This window comes from Myotis nattereri, assembly GCF_964212035.1.
Source record: "Myotis nattereri genome assembly, chromosome: 3".
Lineage (NCBI taxonomy): Eukaryota > Metazoa > Chordata > Mammalia > Chiroptera > Vespertilionidae > Myotis > Myotis nattereri.
Window position 1 is genome coordinate 85,287,058 of NC_138077.1, and position 18,758 is coordinate 85,305,815.

The 18,758-nt window shown below is 40.9% G+C and overlaps 1 protein-coding gene across 1 annotated transcript in view; it reads right to left on the reverse strand.

Annotated features, from left to right (window-relative positions):
• ARL13B (ARF like GTPase 13B) overlaps positions 1-18,758 on the reverse strand; it is an 85,428-nt gene that overhangs the window by 57,061 nt on the left and 9,609 nt on the right. Inside the window, exon 2 of the mRNA XM_081086295.1 lies at positions 1,528-1,598. Coding sequence (XP_080942421.1) covers positions 1,528-1,598 — 71 coding nt within the window. The remainder of the gene's footprint in view (positions 1-1,527; positions 1,599-18,758) is intronic.

Consider the following 18,758-nt stretch of genomic DNA (forward strand, 5'->3'; position numbering starts at 1 on the left):
GCATGGGTAGGGTCCCTAGGCCTGGGTGGTGATCAGGGCCCATCAGGTTCCCCACCTCCCCACCTCCTCGCCTCCCCGCCTCCTCCTTCCCTCACTCCCTCAGCACCCCACTGCCGCTGTTGCTGGTCTCCCACCATATTCCGCGCCAACCCCTGGTGGTCAGCACATCTCATAGTGAGCAATCGAACTCCTGGTCGAACTCCTGAGTTTGCATATTAGCCTTTTATATATATAGGTTGTAGTACAAAGCACTGAATTAAGACTAAATAAATACATCCAATAAGTTATAATATAAATGGCATAAAACCCTTTAACAATACAGAGGTCCTATCTATATATAAAACCCTAATATGCAAATAGACCGAACAACCGGTTGCTATGATGTGTGCTGACCACTAGGAGGAGCATGTGCGGAACATGGTGAGCGTCGGCAGTAGGCAGCAAAGTGTGGAACATGGCAGGCACTGGCCATAGCGGGATGGTGGATCAGGTGAGCAGGGGCGTCAGACCAAGGCGGGGCACTGGTCACTGTCATCGGGGCGAGTCTCTGACTGTTACTAAGTATTCTTTGCTCCCACACACTGCGGTTCTGCCCTGCACCCACACCTACTGCTGGTGCCAGCCCTGCTTGCACCCGCTGCCAGTGCCAGAGCCGCTGCTCATACCCTCTGCTGGCGCCGGCCCCGATCGCTCAGTGTTGTCAGCAGGTGCGAGCGGCAACTGCCGGCCCCAAGTGCTCCTCAGGACCTCTCCACCTCCCCCTGCTCCTGAGGGGCGACTGGGGCAGCAGCCACCGCTCACACCCACTGACAGGGCCGGCCCCACTCACACCCACTGCTGGCACCAACCCCAATCACTCTGCACCATCAGTGGGTGCGAGCGGAGCCGGCTCGGTCAGCACGTGGGAGCGGCAGCAGCGGGAGTGGGGCTGCCAGCAGACAGGGGAGCAGAGGCCACGGCAGGAGGGGCCGGGCGAGGGTGCAGAGGATGGGCCAAGACCCACCCCTGTGCCCACCGCAGCCTGGCAGCCCACAGTTCCTTTCAAGGTACACGAATTCGTGCAATGGGACCCTAGTCTTCAAAATAATTCTAAAACTTACATATCCTATTGAAAACATCAAAAGATGCAGACAATTGTGCTGGCTAATTATATTTCTACCTCCCTTTCATTTAGTGTAGCCTTGTGACTAAATTCTGGCCAAGAAGGTATAAGTAGAAGGTGGGTATTCTTAAAAACAGGGGCATGTAGCTTTTTTACTTTTCCTTCCTATGGGCTAGAAGACCAATGTAATCCCTATTAGCTGATAAAAGACCTCAAGGAGCCTCTGCATCTTTGCATTTATTCAAATATGAAACATGAAAACAGGCTGGTATTATGAAGGCGAAGTCTATTCACCACATTAGCCACAATACAGTGAGAATATAAAATAACGGAGTGCACGCTACCTGTACTCAAGGAATATGTAATAGAGAATGTAAATAGATAAATAAATTGGAATAATTTAGTAATAAATATTTCCTGCTTACCTCCTTGGATTCCTTTTGCCGTTGCCGTTTTACCAGCATTATCAAGTCCCACCATCACAAGAGTCACCTTTCTTAAAAGAACAAAAATTTTAAAATTACTTTGAGTTAATTCAATACTGAAAAAAATAAAAGCAAATACATTCATCCAAGCAACATTTAGGAGGATCTGCTATACAAGACAATCAGCTAGATATTAAGGGTAAAATGATGAATAAATGTAGACTAAAGAGCAAAATTCATGAAGAATACCTTTAAAGTATTATCCTTTCATTCTCTAAGAAAAAAAAAAAAGAGGGGAAGTGGGTTGGATTGTACAATAGAAACCCAAAGGATAGAGAAGAAATAAGGAAAAGAAAAGAGAAAAATGGAGGGAGGGAGATGGATTCTGACATGAGTTATGTATCATGACTAAAGATGAAATGTTCTAGTTAATTGAATTCTAAGGATTATCAGAAATCTGTTTTTCTTATGAAATTACATAAGAAAAGAATTATTGTTATATTCTAGGCACTACTTGTGTGCTAAACTGTTTTTAGAAATATGTAGCACCTTACCAAGTACAAATCTTACATATAGTATAGTCACATGACTATTAAGTGCTAACATATTTTCAAAGAGCACTACAATTACAAAGCTTAAAATGTATCTGGTGATATAGCTAAACTTCACAGAATCAGAAAAAAAAATACAGTCTAGTTCAATTTTACAGCTGAAAGTCATAAGCCCAGAGTTGGAAGACGTAAGACAATGAATAGGTTTAACAAGAACCAAAACCTAATTAATTCACCTAAATCCTAGAAAATTCTTTAACCTGGGACAGGTACAAAGGAACAAACCTATTATACTGGTCCTATTAACATGACAATTCAGTCCACCACTAAAACTCATTTCTGTTCTAGGCTACACTACTACACAATATGAGATGAGACTGTCCATTAACAGCATGGATTTGAGAATACAGAGAGAAAGCCACAGCATAACACAGCTAGTTGCTGGGTTAAAACCACAAGGCACCCTAGCCAGTTTGGCTCAATGGATAGAGTGTTGGCCTGTGGACTGAAGGGTTCTGGGTTCGATTCTGGCCAAGGGCACATGCCCGGTTTGTGGACTTGATCCCCAGTGGGGGGGTGGGGGGGGAGGAAGAGGAAGATGCCGGAGGCAGCCAATCAATGATTCTCATCATTTATGTTTCTCTCTCTCTCCCTCTCCCTTCCTCTCAGAAATCAATACAAATATATTAAAAAAAAAAAAAAAAGCACAAGGCTATGGGAGGCAACCAGTCAATGTGTTGCTCTCACATCGATGTTTCTCTTTCTCTCTCTCTCTGTTCCTCCCTCCCTTCCACTCTCTCTGAAAATTAATGGAAAAAGTATCCTCAGGTGAGGATTAACAAAAAATAAAATAAGTAAATTATGAGTTATATAGTATGTTGGAAAGTGATTAAGTACTATAGGAAAAAGAACGGAGCAGGATAAAGGGAGCAGTAGTGGGGATGGGAGGTGGGCTGCAGTTTTATATAGGGTGACCAGGGTGGGTCTGATTGAAAAGGTAAAGCCTGAGCAAGGCCTTGAAGGAGGGAGTTAGTCATCTGGGGCAAAAGAGAACAGCTGGACCAAAGGCACTGAAGTGGGGACATGCTGGCATGTTCCAGTGTCAGCAAGGAAGCCACTGTGGTAGAACTCAGTGAGAGCCCCGGCCCGATGGCTTAGTTGGTTAGAGAGTCGCCCAGTGCACTAAAAGGTGGCAGGTTCAATTCTCGATGAGGGCACATATCCATGTTGCAGGTTCCATCTCTAGTCAGGGCCCATATGGAAGGCAACCAATTGATGTTTGTTTCTCTCTCTCGCTCTCTCTCCTCTCTTTCTCTCTCCCTTCCTCTCTCTAAAATCAATAAAAGCATATTCTCCAATGTGGGTTAAAAAAAACCAAAACACAAGAGTGAGAAAGCGGCAGGGAAGGGCAGATCAGAAACACATCAAAGGCAAGATCATGCAGGACCTTATACACTATGGTGAGGACTTTGGCTTTTGTGAGTGAAATTAATGTACTCTCCATGTTAATTTCCTTTGTTATCCTGAAGCCTTAGTCTTTTCCAAATGTTTCAACCATCCCTACCCAGGATGGGGAATAACTGGAAGGATGTCTATGCTTGAGTCAGTGAAAGAACAAAGCAAGCCACAACTAGCAGCATCCCCATACACCATGCCCAGTCAGCCAGTGCCGGGATCAGAAAGCCAAAGAGATCAACAGCAGATTATGAATTTAAAGAGCTGAGATAGTATGCAGGTACTACTATCCATGTGAAAATTTTACCTGCATTATCAATTTTGAAAAATATCAGTTTATTTCTTGAGAAAGCTGTGAGGTATTTAGAGTATAATTTATTATTTTGTTTGAAGAAGTTGTAACTACCAAATATTCAGGAATGAGATTTAAATGCAAAATACTTTCCTAAACAAAATATAGTAAATGACTATACTAAAAAAGGTAAATAATGTAGCATTTTAAGCAATATTTTAGAAAATTCAAGACACTACATATACAATGAATTGGACTAAAATTATATTAAAGTTAATTCAATTGTTCTTTACTAATTTATAATTCAGTTCAAGATCTACAGTACTACTAACATCACCATGAGCCAAAACAATTACTTTTGGGAACAAATCACCATTCACTGCTTGTTTGCACCATTTATTCTATAAATATTGATTAAGCACCTATTATAAAATAGCAAATAAACATCCACAATCCCCAGCCCTCATAAACCATAGAGCCTAGCAAGAAAATAGGCGATGGAGAGGTAATTATGTGTGATGACTGTTGTCCAGGGAAAGCACAGGCAGCCACAGGAAGAGATAACAGGCAGCTGTGCCTATTCTGGAAGTCAAGGAAGACCACACTACACATATGCAGCAGCTGGGTCAGCAGTTCCTAGAAACATCATAAAACCTTTCAAATCCCTTATAAGACAAAGTAAACCATCTTAAATTACCTTTTAAGGAAAATGGCCCCTCATTCTCTTAAATGGGTAGCATCTTATGTCCACCTCCCCAACTCCATCCTTGTTAATATTTCAGTTTTAAAAAAAACTTCCAGCCCTGGTTGGTGTGGCTTAGTTGGTTGAGTGTCATCTCATGTACCAAAAAGATCAATGGTTCAATTCCTGGTCAGGACACATGCCTGAGTTGCAGGCTCAATCCCCGGGGGGGGACATGCAGGAGGCACCTGATACATGTTTCTCTCACACATCAAGGTCTTTCTCTCCCTCCCTCCCTCTTCCTCACTCTCTGAAAATGTTTGTAAAAATATTCCAAATTATTACTATTACACATTGTTCTTAAAGCTAGCTACCAAAAATGTTAGCTTTTACCTTAAATGTTTTCATTATTTAAAAGTGTATCTTGCCCTAGCCGGTTTGGCTCAGTGGATAGAGCATCGGCCTAAGGACTGAAGGGTCCCAGGTTCAATTCTGGTCAAGGGCATGTACCTTGGTTGCGCGCATATCCCCAGTAGGGGGTGTGCAAGAGGCAGCCAATCAATGCTTCTCTCTCATCATTGATATTTCTCTCTCTCCCTCTTCCTTCCTCTCTGAAATCAAAATATATTTTTTAAAATGTATCTTTATTGTTGAAGGTATTACAGATGTGCCTCTTCCCCTGCCCACCCCCCCAGTTGACCCCCTTTATCCTACTCCCACCCCACTCTCAGGCCTTCATCACACAATTGTTGATTGTCTATGTCCATGGGTTATGCATATCTACACTAATAAAAGACAAACATGCAAATTGACCATACCTTTACTACACCTTAAGCCATGCCCACCAGCCAATCAGAGTGGCTATATGCAAATTAACCCAACCAAGATGGCAGCCAGCAGCCACAGAGCTGGAGTGAGCAGGAGGCTTCATTGCCCCAATGATGGAGGAAGCCAAGCTTCCTGCTTGCCAAGGTGACTCTGAGTTCCACTAAAAGCAACGAAGTTTCAATTATAGAAGGCAAATAAACCCCAGGTACATGCTTTCAGCCGGCTGTGGCCACGGAGCTGGAGCGAGCAGGAGGCTTCCCTCCCGCCTGCCCTGGCCAGCTCTGAGCTCCTCTCAAGGCAACAAAGTTTCAATTATAGAAGGTAACTAAATCCCAGAATAAAAAAAAAAAAAAAAAAAACGAAAAAAATAAGAGGCTGGGAGCTTCCGTTGCTGGAGGGGGCTTGGCCAGCCTGAAAACGGCCCTCAGCCCCTCACCCAGACTGGCCAGGCACCCCAGTGGGGACCCCCACCCTGAAAGGGGTGTGACCAGCCTGTAAACACCCATCAGCCCCTCACCAAGGCTGGCCAGGCGCCCCTGGTGGGGTCCCCACCCTGATTCGGGACACCCTTCAGGGCAAACCAGCTGGCCCCCACCCGTGCACCAGGCCTCTATCCTATATAATAAAAGGGTAATATGCAAACTGACCCTAACAGCAGAATGACTGGGAATGACTGGTCACTATGACACACACTGACCACCAGAGGGCAGATGCTCAATGCAGGAGCTGCCCCCTGGTGGTCCGTGAGCTCCCACAGGGGGAGCTCTGCTCAGCCACAAGCCAGGCTGATGGCTGCCAGCACAGCGGTGGTGGTGGGAGCCTCTCCCGCCTCCTCAGCAGCACTAAGGATGTCCGACTGCAGCTTAGGCCTGCTCCCCAATGGCAAGTGGACATCCCCCAAGGGCTCCCGGGCTGCCAGAGGGATGTCTGACTTCCATCTTAGGCCCAATTCCCCAGGGAGCGGACTTAATCCAGCAGGTGGACATCCCCCAAGGGGTCCCAGACTGCAAGAAGGCATAGGCCGGGCTGAGGGACACCCCCGAGTGCACAAATTTTTATGCACTGGGCCTCTAGTATTCATATAATTTTTTAACAGGGTATTAGGTTCAAATAAAAAGAATTCAAACATGAAATTCACTTGGAATATTGTAATCATCCTGAGACGAGCACAAAATAAGCCTCTCTCTGGATTTCTATTTACTTTGACTAACCTTGCAAATTAGTTAATTTTGAAGATCATTAAGCCATATACTTGAAAACATGGATTTAATTAAATATTTGGGGTAATTAAAGCCTTAATGAATAATTATAACATTAGCAGTACAAATAAAAATCACACTGTGAATTCCGACATTCCTAATAAAACATTAAATTTGTACATTCATAATAGAATGAGTTTACAAGGTTAACATTTACCTAACACTCAAAATTCTATTTAACTCTTTATATAATGAAGATGTTACAATCTAATACATGTTAAAACGTACATGCCACTATAGTTTTTTAAAATATAGTAAATTATCACTGACTGGAAACAGTTTGGCTGTGGTGGTCTATGACCAACAATAAGAAGAAAGATTGTCTATGCCTGTTAATCTTGTGATTATTGATCAAATGCATTAGTCCTTCAATTGAAAAAAAAATAACATACAGTGTTCTTAGATTTACAGTATCTAGAAAAGTTGCCTAGTAATAAATCAATCATTTAGTCATTTAGTCAGACAGTAATTTATGAAAAAGTACATCAGACACTAAACATTGTGGACACAAAAATGCCTGAGACATATTCCCTATGCCAGAGTGCTCATCCTCTGAGAGTGACTAAAATGTAGACAAATATTGGTAGATTGTGACATGATAACAGTTTAAAAAGCTCATCTCTATACACAAGATGCTAAAGGAAAACAGAGCAAGGTGACTTTATCCAGCCTAGAAACATAAAAAAAATCAGGGAAGCTTCTTTCACAAAGTAATGCCTCAGCTAAGTTCTTAAACTGGAGGAGTCTGCCAAGCAATGGGAATGTGAAAGCAGAAAAAAGGAGGAAGAGATTCCAGACTGAGAACACTGTCTAAGGAGACACCACATCAAGGGGGTGCGAATTGGCAGCGTGTTGAGTTGCTGAACCCAGGAGTTAAGAACACACTTCAGTAGAGCAGCCTTAAACAAAAGGAGAACATGCTCGTTAGACTCATACATAATCACAAGTCAGTACAACCGTGTATTGAGTCTAAAGGGAACTTGACATCTTCTACTTAAGAAATCAGTATTGCCTGGCCCATGTGGCTCAGTGGTTGAGCATCGACCTATGAACCAAGAAGTCACATTTCAATTCCTGGTCAAGGCACATGCCCAGGTTGTGGGCTCAATCCCCGGTGGGGGGCATGCAGGAGGCAGCCAATCAATGATTCTCTCTCATCACTGATATTTCTATCTCCCTTTCCCTCTGAAATAAATAAGTAAATACATATATATGTGTGTGTGTGTGTGTGTGTGTGTGTGTGTATTACCAGTATCCTCAAATAGTAAGTAATCTAACCTTTACAGAAGTTGAAAGTGACCAATTCACTCAGTACAGTTATTCCTGATGTTCAATTATATAACCAAACTATAAAAGCTGATATGGGAAGAACTCTGGTATTGTAAGACATGCATTACATTTGTATAGTAAGTAACATAAAAGGGACTGTAGGCACTCATATATAGCCATAAACCTGGTGTAAGATCTGTGTTCAAATCCTAGATTTGTCACTTCCAAGCCTGGGACACATTATTTAATTTCTCAGCATTTCATCAGTAAAATGAGGATAATAACAATATCTAATCCAAAATTAAATAAGACAATGCAAGTAAGGTGCATAGTGCTTGTGGCACATATTAAGTGCTCAACCAACAACTACTCTTATTACAGTACCAAATTCAAGACAGGGAGTCCACGAGATGAGACCAGAAAGATGGGCAGGTACCAGGTAAGGAGGAGGATTAAGGAGTTCAGTTTTGCACATGTTAAGAGTGGTACTTGTCTGACACTGAAGTCTGAAGCTGGAGAAGATATTTGGACTGGGTTTATGAGACATATCCGTGGTAGTTGAAACTATGACAACAGACAAAAGAGCCAGAGAGAGCACAGGAGAAAGAGGCGCCGTGGACAGGGGAACATGGAACTCTGGGAATCTTGGAAGAAATGCTTAAAATTGTGATGAGAAAGAAATGAGCAGACCAAAGACATGGCAGCACTGGAGCAGTTTCCAGAAGGTAAAAAATGAACACTATCAAAGAGTGCAAAGTTTTGTAAAATAAAGGTATGTTTTTAGTAGTTGTTCCAAATTAAGTACCTCAGAAATAAATGCTTTCAGTTTTTCCCAAACCCTGCAATAACCAATGCTTTGAATTTATATAGCATGTCTTGACAGTCCAAAGCTATTTTACCCTGTCATTTATCTTCATACTGTCCCTGCAAGTGGAAGAGGTACAAGTTACCCAAGGTTATGAAATAAGTTAAAGCAGAATTAGGTAAACAGTGTAAGGAGTGGAAGAAGGAGAAATCATGGAGCTAGCTAAAACTACAAAATGTTTTGCAGAAAAAACAGGATAGCAGAAACACAGGATGTTTTTCTTGCAAGTGCAAAATAAAATGTTGTAAAAAGGCCAGGAACCAATCACAGAGCAGCACAGATAGACAAAGAGCGGGCCTTTAGCAGATATAAGGAAAAGAGCAGAATGCTTTGGTGGCAAACCATTGGGGGTTCCCTCTCGGAGTGGGGAGTCTGTGTTTGCCTGTAATAAACTCCTGCCTTGCTTGAATTCCTCTGGTCTATGGCTTCACTCCTCGATTCCATGAGACACGACCCTGGGAAGAATTCCAGCTCACCAGATCCAGTATCAGTTACAGTGATAATAAGAAGTTAGTCAACAGCAGTTTCCATGTGAAGTTTAAATACAATGGTTTGTAAAAACAATAATTATTATTATTTTAAAGGATAACTTGAACCATTTTGATAACTTGAACCATAAGATTTACTCACATTCATATGTATACTAGAGGCCCGGTACACAAAAATTTGTGCACTTGGGGGTCCCTCAGCCCAGCCTGTGCCCTCTCGCAGTCTGGGATCCCTAAGGGGATGTCCACCTGCTGGCTTAGGCCCGCTCCCTGGGGATTGGGCCTAAACTGGCAGTCAGACATCCCTCTGGCAGCCCGGGAGCCCTTGGGGGATGTCCACTAGCCAGCGGGGAGCAGGCCTAAGCTGCAGTCGGACATCCTTAGTGCTGCTGAGGAGGCGGGAGAAGCTCCCACCACCACCATCAGCCTGGCTTGTGGCTGAGCAGAGCTCCCCCTGTGGGAGCTCACGGACCACCAGGGGGCAGCTCCTGCATTGAGCATCTGCCCTCTGGTGGTCAGTGTGTGTCATAGTGACCAGTCATTCCCAGTCATTCTGCTGTTAGGGTCAATTTGCATATTATCCTTTTATTATATAGGATAGAGGCCTCGTGCATGGGTGAGGGCTGGCTGGTTTGCCCTGAAGGGTGTGCCATATTAGGGTGAGGGTCCTGCTGGGGTGCCTGGCCAGCCTGGGTGAGGGGCTGAGGGCTGTTTTCAGACTGGCCACACCCCCTTCAGGGTGGGGGTCCCTACTGGAGTGCATGGCCAGCCTGGGTGAGGGGCTGAGGGCCGTTTTCAGGCTGGCCACACCCCGTTCAAGGAGGGGGGTCCTGCTGGGGTGCCTGGCCAGCCTGGGCAAGTGGCTGATGGCCGTTTTCAGGCTGGCCACACCCCGTTCAAGGAGGGGGGTCCTGCTGGGGTGCCTGGCCAGCCTGGGTGAGGGGCTGATGGCTGTTTGCAGGCTGGCCACAGCCCCTTCAGTGTGGGGGGTCCTGCTGGGGTGCCTGGCCAGTCTGTGTGAGTGGCTGATGGCTGTTTGCAGGCTGCCCAAGCCCCCCAGCGGGGACCCTCACCCCATGAGGGTGTGGCCATCCTGGGTGAGGGGCTGATGGCTGTTTTCAGGGTGGCCACGACCCCCAGCCACCCAAGCTCCCAGTGGAGGCTGGCTGAAAGCAGGTATCTGGTATTTATTTATCTTCTATAATTGAAACTTTGTTGCCTTTAGCGGAGGTCACAGCCGGCCAGGGCAGGTGGGAAGCTTGGCTTCCTCCATCATTGGGGCAACCAAGCCTCCTTGCTTGCTCCAGCTCTGTGGCTGCCGGCCGCCATCTTGGTTGGGTTAATTTGTATATAGTCGCTCTGACTGGCTGGTGGGTGTGGCTTGGGGAGTAGAGGAGGTGTGGTCAATTTGAATGTTTCTCTTTTATTAGATTAGATATACACATAGATATACTAGTACATCAGGTATCCAGATAGTCTGCCTCATTTCCATCAAGATAATTTATAATTTTTTCCCCACATTTAGGCCTATCAGAATCATAACCTAGTTTCTGGACGTAATAGGTATATTACCTAATTATAGGTAAATTAACTAAAGTCATAAATTGCATGCTGTTAATAAAAGCTACCCATGATGTTGATGAAAATCAAGTCATAGTATTTTTCTGCTTAAAGTCCTTAAACAGAATCAAGAACAAACTCTGTAGACTCTTCTTCTGCCACTCCCCAGCAGGCCTATAAGACCAGGAATTCTCCCAGTCCTTCCTGACCATCTGTGCGACCACAGTAAATAGATCCTAACTTTGTCATGCAACTTATCATACAGTCTCCTCTACTAAAATCTCTCTTCATCAACTCTGTAGCCCCAGGATCAAATGTGTGAGGCATCCTTACTGAATGAAAAAACATAAATATAACATGTCATTCCCCCATTTGCTGAGTAAAAATTAAGCAAAATTAAAGTATATAACATTAAGCAAAAAGGTACATATACAATTTATAAAACTCTTTACCTCAAGGTAAAAGTTCAGTATTAAAGAATGTAATTAAAATCAGATATCTTCTAACATCAAACCGAGTAAGGTTTTCTGAAAAAGTTTACATGCTCATGGTTTCGGGGTAATAATTAACAGTGTTTATTTCAATTAACAGTTAAAAATTTTTTTAAAACTGAAATAACTTCCAGTAAAAAAAAGGAAAGTAGGGATTAAGAGAGTAAAGGCCTGTTTTATATATTTTATCTCATGGTCTCTTTTTATATAAAAATGTACAACGTAGCATACCAGAAATATAAGCAACATAATATTGGAGTTTTAACTTAGACTCAGAAAACACTTGAATTTGAATATTTTCTGAATGACATTACTGCAATCATTTGAACATCTACAACTCTAAGGAAGACAATACTTCAAAGGAGGTCATTACATAAAAGCTATTTCTAAAAAGTATTATACAAATCAAAATAAAATATTTCATTAAAAAACAAAACTTGAGACATCAAAACTGATATGTATTACCTAAAATATTTAAAACTATATGGAGCAGGTTCTAAATTTACAAGTAATAAACACATACATGAAAAGGGATTTGGAAACACTGTTTTATAACAGATATTTAAGAGAATGAAAAAAAAAACCCTACCACAAAGAAAATGACACAATGAAAAAAATTATGATGTGATTTTATTGTGCAAGTGTATGACTTTCTGAGATTTTAATTCAGATAGTACAGCCCAGGACAATAGCACACCAAAAACACTATCTGAACTCATGGAGTACTAATAAGTAGTAAGAGGATCAAACTTGGGATCATATGCTTTTAAATCTTGGTCAAGTGAAATTTTTAGTGTCAGTTAGTTGATTTCTAAAATATAAAGAGATAGAATCAGGATATCTCTAGGTCCTAACATACCCTGAAATTCTAAAATTCTTACCCTGAAAAACAAGAAGCTGTAGGGGGATAAAAAGAAATGTAGGATATTCCAGTTCTGCATACAACACATCAGATAATCCCTGCTAATCTGTATGTACAGCTTAATTTAAAAAATTAGGAACTCTGCTATTTCTAGAAATGGTATAGATTTACAGTTATATTTATTTACAACAAGAAAGATGGCTATTAGAGTGCTAACTGTTCCCCCACTGAAAAAAAATTCACAGCAAGGATGACATTGCATATCACTGTATGTTTCCCAGACACCACACTGGTCAATGCACACTGCTTACTGTGACATCTGAGGCTCTTCCTTCAGACTTGGTCACAGTGAATAGCAATTTACTTAGAAATTTGAAGGAAAGCTTTGCTTGTCTGAAATATGACATCAAAAAACACAGGTGGACAAGTAACTAGTAATTCCAGGGAGTGAGTAACTGTGGGGAGGAATGGTAGGAGATGAATATAGTGCAGGGAACTTCAAGGATTTATTGCCTTTTCTTTAGGAAAAAAAAAAAAAATGACATGTCATGAGCAAAGGTAAATATTCTTAAAACTTGGGTGATAAGCACATGAGTACTTACTATATTTCTCTTTTTGTTTAAATGATGGTAAAAATACTCTTATTATTTTTACATTATAATCCTATATAATAAAGAGCTAATATGCTAATTAGACCAAACAGAACAACCGTCCGGACAATTGTCCAGAAGATGCCAGGGCTGCGAGGGCTGAGCCCCTTGCACAAGTTTCGTGCATTGGGCCTCTAGTATTACATAAAATTCTTGCTGTAAACATTCTTTCACTTAAATTACTGTGAATTCACTTAAATTTTCTGCTTCTCATAAGGGGAGCATTCCTGAAATCATGCTCATAGTAAGCTTAGGGAGCACAGATTTCTTCAAGACCCAAGTAAAATTAAATCCCTCCCAAAATCCTGCTACCAATTCCTGATAAAAATCTTGAAGATCATCTTTCAACTGTTGAATATTCTCTCCTACTTTATATGCACTATTTCATCAACTAGATGCTACTTAATATAAAAATAGGAGTTCAGAGTAGGTAGGTGATAATATGTTAGGATGAAGACGTGCTTACAGATATTTACTGGTCCAGATATTTACTGAGCAGCATGGTTTAACAGACCTTGTGTTGAGCCCAAGATGAAGACTGCTCCCGATACACAAAATAAATCTGAATAGAGATCTAAATGTTAAAAGTTAAAACATAAGTGTACTAGAAGAAAGTATAAGTGAATATAATCTTGGAGTAGTAATGAATGTCCTAATTTTACACTGAAAGAATGATGTATTTGAATAAAATATTTTAAAATTGTGTGTTTCACCATTTCCCCTAAGAACAGGAACAAGACAGGGATGCCCCCTCTCACCACTCCTGTTCAACATAGTACTGGAAGTGTTAGCCATTGCAATTCGGCAAGAAGAAGAAATAAAAGGCATCCGAATTGGAAAAGAGGAAGTAAAACTGTCCTTATTTGCAGACGACATGATATTACACATACAGAACCCTAGAGACTCCATCAAAAAGCTACTAGACTTAATACATGAATTTGGCAATGTAGCAGGATACAAAATTAACCCCAAGAAATCTGAGGCATTTCTATACACCAATAGTGAACTTTCAGAAAGAGAGATTAAAAAAACAATCCCGTTTACCATCGCACCAAAAAAATTAAGCTACCTAGGAATAAACTTAACTAAAGAGGTAAAAGACCTCTACTCAGAAAACTACAGGACGTTGAAAAAAGATATAGAGGAAGACATAAACAGATGGAAGAACATACCGTGTTCATGGATTGGTAGAATCAACATCATTAAAATGTCCATACTACCCAAAGCAATCTATAAATTCAACGCACTTCCCATTAAAATACCAACGGCATACTTCAGAGATCTAGAACGAACTCTCCAAAAATTCATCTGGAATAAAAAAAGACCCCGAATAGCTACAGCAATCCTGAAAAAGACCAAAGTAGGTGGGATCTCAATACCAGATATCAAGTTGTATTACAAAGCCACTGTTCTCAAAACTGCCTGGTACTGGCACAAGAATAGGCATATAGATCAATGGAATAGAATAGAGAGCCCAGAAATCGGCCCGAACCAATATGCTCAATTAATATTTGACAAAGGAGGCAAGAACATACAATGGAGCCAAGATAGTCTCTTCAATAAATGGTGTTGGGAAAATTGGACAGATATATGCAAGAAAATGAAACTAGACCACCAACTTACACCATACACAAAAATAAACTCAAAATGGATAAAGGACTTAAATGTACGAAAGGAAACCATAAAAATTCTAGAAGAATTCAAAGGCAACAAAATCTCAGACATATGCCGAAGCAATTTCTTCACTGATACAGCTCCTAGGGCACTTGAAACTAAAGAGAAAATGAACAAATGGGACTACATCAAAATAAAAAGCTTCTGCACAGCAAAAGAAACCATCAACAAAACAACGAGAAAACCCACTGTGTGGGAAAACATATTTGCCAATGTCATATCTGATAAGGGCCTAATCTCCAAAATTTATAGGGAACTCATACAACTCAACAAAAGGAAGATAAACAATCCAATCAAAAAATGGGCAAAGGACCTAAATAGACACCTTTCAAAAGAGGACATTCAGAAAGCCAAGAGACATATGAAAACATGCTCAAAGTCACTAATCATCCGAGAGATGCAAATCAAAACAACAATGAGGTACCATCTCACACCTGTCAGACTGGCTATCATCAACAAATCAACAAACAACAAGTGCTGGAGAGGATGTGGAGAAAAAGGAACACTTGTGCACTGCTGGTGGGAATGCAGACTGGTGCAGCCACTATGGAAGACAGTATGGAGTTTCTTTAAAAAACTGAAAATGGAACTCCCATTTGACCCTGTGATCCCACTCCTAGGAATATATCCCAAGAAACCAGAAACACCAATCAGAAAGGATATATGCACCCCTATGTTCATAGCAGCACAATTCACCATAGCTAAGATCTGGAAGCAGCCTAAGTGCCCATCAGTAGAGGAATGGATTAGAAAACTGTGGTACATCTACACGATGGAATACTATACTGCTCTAAAAAGGAAGGAACTCTTACCATTTGCAACGTCATGGATGGAACTGGAGAGCATTATGCTAAGTGAAATAAGCCAGTCAATGAAGGAAACATACCACATGATCTCACTCATTCATGGATAATAGAGACCATTATAAACTTTTGAACAATAATAGATACAGAGGCAGAGCTGCCTCAAACAGATTGTCAAACTGCAGCAGGAAGGCCGGGGAGGGTTGGGGGGCAGGAGGTAGGGGGGTAAGAGATCAACTAAAGGACTTGTATACATGCATATAAGCATAACCAGTGGACATAAGACATTGGAGGATAGGGGAGGCTAGGGGACTGCCTAGGGCGGGGTGATAAAATGGACACATATGTAATACCCTTTGTAATACTTTAAGCAATAAATTAAAAAAAAAAATTGTGTGTTTCACAAAAACCACCAAAAAATTTAAAACCATAATAGAAGAAAAATATATTCAACATATACTACACAGAAACAGTTCCTGCGATAAACAAAATCTTTTTTTAAGAAAATTCAATAAGAAAATGAATGCAGCTGCCCAAATAGAAAAACATCAACGAGAATCATTGGGAAATTCCCCAGACAATACAAATGTCCAAGGAAAAATGTTTAATCTTACCAGTAAACATGAAAATAAAAACTGCCCGGCCGGCGTGGCTCAGTGGTTGAGCTTCAACCTATGAACCTGGAGGTCACATTTCGATTCTGGATCAGGGCACATGCCCAGGTTGCAGGCTCGGTCCCCAGTAGGGGACCTGCAAAAGGCAGCTGATTGATGATTCTCTTTCATCACTGATATTTCTATCTCTCTCTCCCTCTCCATTCCTCTCTGAAATCAATAAAAATATACATTTTTTAAAAAAAGAAAAAACTAAAACTAAATAGTGTTTTCCTTTAACAAAACAACTCCTGCTTTTTAAGGGGAAAAAGGCACTCTTAAACACTGCTAGTAGGAGTAGAAATTAGTTTAAAAAAAAAAAAAAAAGCTTTTCTGAAGAGGAATCTGACAATATATATAAAATGCCTTAAACTTTTTCATATTATTTGATCTGGAATTTTCAAAGATATTTATATAAAAATGCTCCCCAAAGCATTGTTGGTAAATAGTGAAATATTTTAAACATTCTAAATATATAGTAACTAGAGGCCTGTTGCATGAAAAGATTCGTGCAATAGGCCTTCCCTTCCCCTGGCTGCCGGCACCGGTTTTCCTCCGGCACCTGGGACCCAGGCCTTCGCTCCGGCCAGAGCTGCCTTCAAGCCTTCACTGCTCCGGCCATAGCCGCCTTCAAGCCTTCGCTGCTCCGGCCAGAGACACCTTCAGTCTTCACTCCACTGCTTCGCACCTACGTATGCAAATTAACCGTCATCTTTGTTGGCGGTTAATTTGCATATCTCACTGATTAGCCAATGGGAGGCGTAGCAAAGGTACGGTCAATTACCATGTTTGTCTGTTATTAGATAGGATAGGAATGATTAAACACACTTTAATGAATGTATGCAACACACTACTCTGCTATTAAAAATGATGTTGAAAAAAATACGTAAGGATGCAAAAAGATGTGAATTATACATTAAAGCAAAAATAAAAAATAAAAAACTATGAAACAGCACTATTACTTCATTGTTGTTTTAAAATTTACATGTCTGTAAGAAATTCTGCACTTAAAATACTAAAAATGGTAATCTCTAGAGGCATGAGCTAATGGGTAACTTAAATATCACTTTTAGCTTAACTGAGCCTTCAATGTTCTCCAATAAACATACATTTTTAAATAGCAATAAACACAAATTATTTTTAAATGTTTGAAAAATAACAATAGTTCCTGTCTACAAGATATCTTGGAGAACTAGTGAAAAGATTAAACATTTCACTACAATAAGTGATTAAATGTAGAGACAAATACAAGGTGCTAGGCAAATACAATGAAAGTGTGAAGAATGTAGCTGGAATTCAAAGACAGTTTCCTGAAAAAAATAATCTCCCAGCTCAGATTTGAAGCATGATAAGGAAGAGCCAAAGAAGAAAAGGCATTTGGAGGAAAGGAGGAACTAGAGAACTTAAGTATCCCAAATTTGGCATGACAACAGGAGAAAGAATGGCTTATGAAGAGTCCAGTTAGCCCAGGGGTCCTCAAACTTTTTAAACAGGGGGCCAGTTCACTGTCCCTCAGACCATTGGAGGGCTGGACTATAGTTTAAAAAAAAACTATGAACAAATTCCTATGCACACTACACATATCTTATTTTGAAGTAAAAAAACAAAACGGGAACAAATACAATATTTGTATTTGCATGTGGCCCACGGGCCGTAGTTTGAGGACCACTGACTTAGTCAGTTCAGGACAAATCATGAATAACTTGTAAGTAATAAGATTAGATGCTATTCGTAAGGCAATTAGGAAAGATTTTGAAGACTTAAAATCCATTGAATACTACAAAAGACCACTGACAGCAGTGTGGAGGATTAATCAAAAGGGGATAGTGGAAAGTCTGTCAAAGAAATGGGAGAGCCCAGCAGGCGTAGCTCAGTGGTTGAGCATCAACCTATGAACCAGGAGGTCACAATTCAATTCCTGGTCAGGGCACATGCCCTGGCTGAAGGCTTGATCCCCAGTGTGGGGTGTGCAAGGAGGCAGCCAATCAATGATTCTCTCTCATCATTGATGTTTCTCTCTCTCCCTCTCCCTTCCTATCTGAAATCAATAAAAAATATATTTAAAAAAAAATCTGGGAGAGAACGGAATAATGGATAGAGCACTGGGTATGGCAAAGCTGAAAAGAGTGCAAGATAATTAAGTGGTTAAAAAACAGGTAGAAATCAAAGGATTTTGATGATTTAAGAGAATAAAACAAAAGGGTGTCCAGGATTACATTTGGCCTCTGATTTGGGTAACAGAAAGACACAAGCAATTTGTCATGGAAATCAGAGACTTAAGCGCAACTTGGATGTGGTGGGATTGAGGGTTCTGTGAACTGGATATGTATGTCTTCAAGTGGTAGATGAGTCTTTGTGCTGGAAACTTGTACTTGGGAGTGAATGTTGAAGTGGTAGATGAAGTCCCAATATTAGGTGAGATTGACCACAAAGAGAGAATATGTAGAAGAAAATAGTTGAAGACAAACCCTGGGGCAATCCTGGGGAGTCAAATGAAGAAAGGCTAACTGGCAAGTAGACACAGAAAAGGAAAAAGGCAGAAAAGCAAAGATTTAAAAATTCAGGGGGAAAAACATCAGAGAATTTTAAAAAGGGAGTTGTGTTTTTTAAATTTAAATACTTATTGTTGAGAGTATTACAAATGTAATACCCACTTCCAGCAAGTTCCCACCCTGCCCCAGGTCTTCCTAATTTTTGTGTTCATAGTTAATGCATATGTACATATGTTCTTTGGTTAACTTCTTCTCCCCCACACCCCCTGCCCTCTGAGATTCATCAGTCTGTTCCATGTTTCCATGCCTTTGATCTATTTTATTCATCAGTTTATTTTGTTCATTCGATTCCTATTG